At 42.6% G+C, this 8,355-nt stretch overlaps 1 protein-coding gene across 3 annotated transcripts in view; it reads left to right on the plus strand.

Moving 5' to 3' along the window:
• The window catches only part of CNOT9 (CCR4-NOT transcription complex subunit 9), a 29,734-nt gene extending 25,089 nt beyond the window's left edge, over positions 1-4,645 (plus strand). For 2 of the 3 annotated variants that reach the window (XM_015066676.3, XM_027050699.2), the window contains exons 7-8: positions 63-154; positions 2,288-4,645. In XM_015066676.3, coding sequence (XP_014922162.1) covers positions 63-154; positions 2,288-2,456 — 261 coding nt within the window. In that variant the 3' untranslated portion in view covers positions 2,457-4,645. Of the gene's footprint in view, positions 1-62; positions 155-1,329 lie in introns of all 3 variants that reach the window. The other variant, XM_015066677.3, reaches the window with a different exon arrangement.
• The last annotated feature ends 3,710 nt before the right edge of the window (positions 4,646-8,355 follow it).

Raw genomic sequence — 8,355 nt, forward strand, 5'->3', positions numbered from 1 at the left:
ACTAGAATTATTTTGTATTTTGTGTGTTTTTTCCTACCCCACACCATTTTGGGGGAAAATAGGGTAAGATGGTCCTGCAGCTATCCAAAGAGCCTTCTGCCCGTCTGCTGAAGCATGTAGTGAGATGTTACCTTCGACTCTCAGATAATCCCAGGTAACTAAACATTTACAGGATTTATGGGACTTTGGGGAAATACTCTGGTGAATGGTTGCCCTGTCTCATGGCATAGCTCTTAATATCTTTAGGGTAGGCAAGGGATATAACTTTAAGTCAGACAGAACTTAATTAAATCCTTTTCAAATCTGAAGTGCTGAATTTAAAAATCCATCAGAGGGGGTGCCTGGGTGACTAAGTCAGTTAAGCATCTGATTCTTGGTTTCAGCTCAGGTCATGATCTCACGGTTCATGAGTTTGAGCCCCACGTCAGGCTCAGCACTGACTGTGCAGAGCCTGCTTGGGATTGGGATTCATTCTCTCTCTCTCTCTCTCTCTCTCTCTCTCTCTCTGCCCCTCCCCCCATCTCTCTCTCTCTCTCTTTCTCTCTCTCTGTCTCTCTTTGTCTCTCTGTCTCATAAAAATAAATAAACTTTGAAATAAAATAGGGGCGCCTGGGTGGCTCAATCGGTTAAACGTCCAACTCTTGATCTCAGCTCAGGTCATGATCTCACAGTTCATGAGTTCAAGCTTCACATCAGGCTCTACGCTGATGGTGGGGAGCCTGCTTGAGATTCTGTCTCTCCTCTCTGCCTCTCACCTGCTTGTATGCTCGCTCACTCTCAGAATAAATAAATAAAAACTTAAAAATTCATCAGTTTTGGGGGTGCTTGGCTGGCTCAGTTGGTAAAGCATGCAGCTCTTGATCTCAGGGTCATGAGTTCAAGCCCCACGTTGGGCGTAGAGCTTACTTTGGAAAAAAAAAAATCAGTTTTGTCTCCCCACTGTAACTCTGTACCCTCCTCTAAAATTTCAGAGAATCTAGTCAGTTTCCAGCAAACCTTATGATACATTATTCCTGTGGTTTGAGCTTTCTATTGCTGCTTCAGGTGGTCAGAAAGAGAAGTATATTTTCAAAGATCTCTTAAGAAAGGAATGGAGCCCAGAGGACTCTTGAATTACATTTTCAGTTTTCTCTTTGATTCCTGTAAAGTCCTTGAACTAATTATTTTATCTGCCTGTGTTCATAATCTTTCTGTCAGAAATCATACATTGTAGATATGATGCATTTTAGAAATGTTTGACCTTTTGCTTTGTAAATCCATAATTCATGCTGAAAGCCACTTGCTCAGGTTCTGCTAAACCACATAATGGGGCAATTTCTGTGTTCCTAGGAATGGGGATAACTCGATTTAATGTGAACGCAGCCTTCTCCCACTGAGGTTATTCAAGCCCTAGCTATTTCTTCAACTATTTTGTCCTGTTCTTCAGTGGTTCCTGTTCCCATCAGTTTGAAAATATGTTTATTTAAAATTCTACTTGTACAAAGAAACCAGACTGAACAAAAGCCATAACTTTATTTAAAACAGCTTTATAAATCATTACCGTTTACCTGTTTAAGGTTTTCAGATTTGATTTTTCTCTGATTATCTTTTAAAGAAAATGATACATTTAAAAGTTCATCTGATAATGTTGCCACCATTGTTTTGTTTTTACTTCTCACCTTTTATTAAACCTTTTAACTATGAAGCTGAAGCAGGGGCGCCTGGCTGGCTTGGTCAGTAGAGCATGCAACTCTCGGTCTCAGAGTCCTGCATTCAAGCCCCACATTGGGTGTAGAGCTTACTTTTAAAAAAAAGAAAAAAAAGGGAAAGAAATAAACTGAAGCAGTTTTTGGAAAGACACAAGTTTATACTGTTCAGAATTAAAGTTCATTCATTTATCGTAATGAGTCAAGTCATCTCCCCTGTTCATGCACTGGCTTTAGAAATGTTTCATTTACCATAACCCATCTGTTTCTGTCATGAGCGTATTGACAGTATTTACTGTAATGAATCCGAAAGCAGTTGGAATTCAGGTGAACTCTTGCACCACTTCATTCCATTTTGCTTTGTCATGAAATTCCACATTGAGGCATCATTCTGAAAATACTCACAGACGACAGATCCTGGAGACCTCTGAGCCCATGCCTAATACAAGTTTTAAGGAATTTTAATGGATTAAGATACCTTGACTGAACTGCATATTCCCAGGATTCATTATGTGTGTATCTAAGACAGAACTTCTTCTCTGTCCCCCAAATGTGGGTTTATTTGCTGGTCTCCCCGGTTGGCTTGTTTGTCTCTGATGTAGGGCACGTGAAGCGCTCAGGCAGTGCCTCCCTGACCAGCTGAAGGACACGACCTTCGCCCAGGTGCTAAAAGACGACACCACCACGAAACGCTGGCTTGCACAACTGGTGAAGAACCTGCAAGAAGGCCAGGTCACCGATCCCCGGGGTATCCCCCTGCCCCCTCAGTGATCCTCCCCCGCCCCCTTCCACTGCTCCCCCAAGTTGGGGACAGGAGGGGGAACCTGCGAGGAAAACAGCTCAGGTTTTACCGCCGACCGGGAATAGACAACCTCAACGCTGAACTGCACTGGAGAAGAGGGGCAAGGTGACCCCGCTTGAGGAGTGTGGGCTGCCATCTCAGGCCGCCTCCAGGACCTGGGCTCCCTCCACTCCTCCCAGGAGATGGGCTCCTGACACAGCAGTCTGCCACCACAGCTCCAGGAGGGTGTCCACACCAGCAAATGCTGTGTCTGCAGCATGCCCGAGATGGCCCTTCTCCCCACCTCCACCAGCCACTGGCGGGGAGGGGAGGCAGGGTGGTGGCAGCAGCACTGTAGGCATGCTGAGCGCCTGGGACCAAGCCAGGTGGCGGTTTTTTATTTTGCCTTCCTGGAAGATTCAAGATGTGTCTCTTCATCCTCTCTCTCAGTATTTGTTTACTTTGGTCTTTTGTTTTTAATGTCAGAGAGAGGTGTGTTTAGTGGACACAAGCTGTAATACTCAGCAAAACTTTGTCAATTGGCACTGTTTACAAGTCTGTTAGCTGCATAAGCTTAATAAAAAGTTGGTCTGGGCATTACATCCCCTCTAGCAGGCCAATAGCTGCATGAACTGTGGGGAGGAATGGGAAGCAGGGGATAGAGAAAGCCAAAGGACAACAGGACCCCACCTCCTCTTTCCGTTCCCTTTCTGTTCTTCCGCCCCCAGTTCCGGATGCCACAAGGACCCTAACCTTGTTTCTGGCTCCAGCTGCTAGCTTTTCCAAATCTCAGTGCTTTTCTCTTTTTTACATCCCTCGTATTAAAACTTTAACAGACGTCTTAATTCATCAGGCTGTCCTGGGAGGGTATTGTACTGGGGGAGGAGAGACAGCAGTGGACCTCACCTTGAATTCCAGTCCTTGGAGAGATTTTCTGGGTGACTTAAAGGGGAGGTGCCTGGGATCAAGATGATAGGCTACTCAATCCCGTTCTTTGCTTTAGTATGAGTTCCTGTAGCTCCATCTGTCTTCATAATTGTACTTGAAGTGGTATTAGCTGAATGAACTCATGTTATTCAGATTTAAGATGGAGGACTGGACTCTCTGCTTCTTCACTTAAGTCTCCTTTTTTTTTTTTTTTTTTTTTTTTGGACACATTCCCTATTGGTCTATGGGAATTACAGGGTTGACACTAAAATATTTCCAGCTTGTTCATATTGTGTCAGAGAGTCCCCCTTCTATCTTTGGAGCTCTAGATAACTCTTCACACTCCATTGGCTTGAATCTAACGTGGTGTAAACTGTCTTGCTTTCCTCTAGTCCTTCCCCCTGCCAACACCTGCTTGCTCTCTCTCATCCCCATCTCCAATCACAGATGGGATTACTAGTCAATTCTAGAGAGAGACAACGTATTTTCTGTCCACATCTTACACAAATGAAGGTGCCTCCAAACAAGTTGGGCCAGGAGGCGGGGGGCTGTCTGCAAGCGGCAAGCTCAGAGAAACCTTTGCAGAGACAGTTTTGCCAACATGAGGGCTCTTTCAAGCTGACTTTCACCAAGAGAGCCGGCCTTGTTAGTTGGCTTCTGTCTCTTTAGAACCAAGAAAGTAGTAATTGAGTAGCCTAGATGTAGAAAGGGTAGAATAAGCACTTATTCCCCTGCCTTCCAAAAATGAAGAGGAGAATCAGGTCAGCTCTCAGTCTCAAGCCTGAAGAGAAGAGGTCTTGGAGAAAGCAGAGAACAACATGGACCAGATAGACGTCTGGACCTCCTTCAGCCCTTAGTTTGTGATCTGGAGAGTCCAGCTAAGATATCCCTTATTTTTGCCAACTGCCTTCCTGCTGAGCCAAAGTTTCTCATTCCCCCTCCACTGAGGAAGCAGCTGAGGCCCAGGGCCTTGCTCCCTGGGAGATTCTCTTCTCTTTCCATCTTTTGGTGCGTTGGCCATGTTACTGTGCCAACAGTGTCTTAATTCCTGTTCCATCTATTCTCAGCTGGTCTTGGACCGCACACAGGAGTTGGGGGAGGGGTGGAAATGGGTATTATTCCTTGTAGTTGATCCTGATGCCTTATGTGTATAAAGAGACCCCTCCGTTTTTTGTTTTCCATCCCTCTCACACCCTAACAGGATTGAAATAAAACCTGTTTCTGATTTTATAAAGATAATTTTTCCTTTAAACTGGAGACTTGATTTTGTCAATATCTAGATATCTAGGCACTCTGGTCACATGACCCTTGTCACCCCTGCCCCTACCATCTGTTCATCTACACAAACACACTGTTGTGCCAAGAGAGCATTGATGGTTCCTTTGTGGATAGGTCCCTTGGGAAAAGTCCTGCGGATGTATCAAAGCTGTTCGGGAGGCTGGGGTGGTGCCCTTTACCTGGTAAAATAATCTTCCTGAAACAGAACCTCACTCCTGCCTGTAGTGGCCAAAACTTAATATGGGAGAGACTTCTATAAGTAAAGGGGTAGTGCTTGAAACGTTTTATCACAGACTTTGATATTCATTTCCTTCTGAGGCTCAAGACTTAGCACACATCTCCTTAGTTTCCATGCCTGTTTCTGGCTCTCAGCGAGACGGAGCCAGCCTCTGCTTCCAGCTTTTTTCCAAGGCACTGGGGACCTGTGACTGAGTGGTGGAGCAGGGCAAGGAGACGCACTGGCTGCCTTGAGAGCACTCTTTCCTTACTGTCTGCATAGCATTCCCCTGCTCACTACCCCTGCTGCTCAAAGGCTGAGAGGCGGAGCAGATAAAGTTCTTGCTGTCAAAAGTCCAAGTAAAACATTTGGAATAGGAAAGAATAGAATGAAATGAGATTCCTGAATGCTGTGGAATTTTTAAACTATTTTAATACATTTATTTCAAAGCTGATCTAACAGCTAAGTTGAACAACAACATTAACAAACCTAATGACATATAGAACACTGCACTCTAAACCGACATTATACATACTCTCTTCAACTACACCAGAAGCATTTACCAAAACTGGTCATAGCAGACCACCAAGCCTCAAAGTTTTTCAAGAAAAAATTAATGTTCTCTGAACACAGTGGAATTAAGTTAGGAAAAAGAAAACTGGAAAGTTCCTAACTTTAAAAAGCAAGCAGTACAGTTCTAAATGGCACAAAAGAAATCACAAGCGTAATTAGAAAAAAAAAAAAAAAAAAAAGCCATATCAAAACCTGTGACATGCAGGTAAAGTAATACTTAAATACTACTTTAAATTCACATGTTCCAAAAGAAAGGATGAAGTAAGTGATGTAAGTTTTATGTCAAACTGGGAAAGGATAGCAAATTCTAAAAACAGTAAGATACAAAGAGCAAAAGTCAATGAAATGGAAAACGTGCAATAAAGAAAATGAAGTGGGAAGTCATTCCCTTGAAAACGTCAGTGTAATTGATAAACCCTTAATAGACCTCAGACCGGGGGGAAAAAAATGTTAGAAAAAGTCAGGGTGGGGGGAGCACCAGGGTGCCTCACAAATGTCTGACTTGATTTTGGCTCAGGTCATGATCTTGTGATCATGAGATCAAGTCCCCAGTCAGGCTCTGCACTGAGCAAGTGGAGCCTGCTTGGGATTCTTCCTCTCCATCCCTCCCTAACTCGTGTACACACGCTCTCTCAAAGTAAACATTAAAAAAAAAAGGAAAAAAAAAGACTTACAAATTACATTTTGGCTTTTAAAAAAGGAAAAAGGACATCACTCCGATCTACACTCACGAATCTTCCATAAAGTTCCAGAGACTATAGAATAAGGGAACAGGTTCCCATTCACTTTTGAAGCCACCAAAATCTATCAAGGATATCACAAAGGAAAACCAGGGACTGAACTCTACAATGAATGTAGAAGGAAAATTCCTAGGAAAAAATAGGTCTAGCAATATATATATACGTGTATATATATATATATGTATATATGCATACAAATGATAGTGCACCATACCTAATCTGGGTTTACTATAGAAGACTGATTTAACACTTGAAAACTAAATGCAATTCACATAATCAACAACTGTATAAGGAGAAAAACCACACAATTGTCTAGACAGATGAACAAAAGAATACTATGAAATTCAATACGTATTCATGGTTAAAATAACAAACTGAAAACCAGCAATAGAAGGGCACATCCTTAACAATAAAAGGTATCAACAAAAATCCTACAGTAAACTACTCAATGAAAAAAATACTGAAGTCCTCCCTCCCTGACATGATTGAGACAAAGATATCTACTCTCACGCCTCCCAAGCCTGTGTGCTAAGCCAAGAAAATAAAAGGATAGGAAAGTGGAAAAAATCTGCTGACAGCACAACTGTATACATTGATAACCCAAAAGAATCTCCAAACTCAGAATTGAATGGATTTAGCAAGGTCCTAGAATACAAAGTCAATATGCAAAAATAAAAATAAATCAATTACATATTTCTAAATATAAGAAAAAAGTGGAATTTCAAAAATATAATAGGGGTGTCTGGCTGGCTCAATCAGAAGAGCATGTGACTTTTTAAGTTTATTAATTTTTGAGTAATCTCTACACCCAACATGTGGCTTACACTTTTGGGGCTTACCCCAAATGAATAAACATTTAAGAAAATTTTTTTAAAAAGGGCACCTTGGTGAGTCAGTCAATTAAGTGTCTAAGTTTGGCTCAGGTCATGGAGACACCATTTGTATTTTTTATTCTAACTTCCCTCATTTTGTCCTCTGGTTCATTTTATACCTCCTTGTTCCCCTTCCCCTTGGTTTTTCATTTTTAGTGTCAGAATAGAGGAATGGCTATATATCCTCCAGCTTTTGACGTTATGTATCCTGGCTTTTAATTAAGTGGTCTCATATTGATGATTTTTAAAGTGGAATTTAATATTTTGAGAAGCGTTTATGACCAGGAAGAAGATGGGCTTCATTTCAGAAGTTTTAGTTAGGCTGGAAGGACTGGGGAACTGACTCTAGTCCTGAGAAGCAAGATGTTTAAGGCATCTCCCCTGTGTATCAGAAGGGTCTAGATTTGTCTGTGTGGCCGCAGGAGAGGACAGTGTTTACGTCTCCCTCTTTGCCAGCTGCCCCTTCATTTCAATTTAGGGCTCTGGGCCTTTCCTGGGCATGATTCCCAGAAAATCCCTCTGCTGCTGCTGCCCTGATCAAGTTTCTGGATCTGTTAATAATAGACAACAGGGGGGGAAGGGCCAGGATCATTATGGAAATAGGAACGATCAAACCACAGGGACAGTTCCTGTACCAGGGCCCCATCTGTCTGCTCCCTCCCTGGGTCTATATAGAGCATCCTGTAGCGGGGATGTCTTCTAAGCCACTGTTTGGAGCATTCTAACCTTGTGAAGGTCTCCCATGTGCCTGCCCCAAAAATGAGAACACATGATTTGGGGAAAATTAGCATGAAAAAAAAAAAATCTGAGATCTGAACTCTCCCAGAAAATACAGGAGGAATGATAATACCCCTGACCAAACCCCCAGAAGGGAAGAAATTGGGCAGCAACTAGGTAAGGCAAATAGAAACAGGCAAACCATATATGACCCAGGAGTGTAGAAGTGAGGAATGTGAGGCAGAAGTGTGGAAAACTAAGGACGTGATGATGTTAGGGGAGTAAAAATGGGGGAGGAAGATAAGCACATGAGACAGGTGCTCTATTAAGTAAAACCTGAAGCCTGCACCATTTAATTTGTGGTGCTCTCTTAATCTCTCTGTTTCCCTTAAATGGCCTCCCTCTTCAGCCTTCCTAGCCTGTATACTCTTCCTTTATCAAAACCTGCTCTCAGGGGTGCCAGGCTAGCTCAGTTGGAAGAGCATGTGACTCTTGATCTCAGGGCCCTGAGTTCAAGCCCCACATTGGATGTAGAAATTACATAAACAAACTTTCAAAATCAAAA

Source organism: Acinonyx jubatus, chromosome C1 (assembly GCF_027475565.1).
Source record: "Acinonyx jubatus isolate Ajub_Pintada_27869175 chromosome C1, VMU_Ajub_asm_v1.0, whole genome shotgun sequence".
Classification (NCBI taxonomy): Eukaryota; Metazoa; Chordata; class Mammalia; order Carnivora; family Felidae; genus Acinonyx; species Acinonyx jubatus.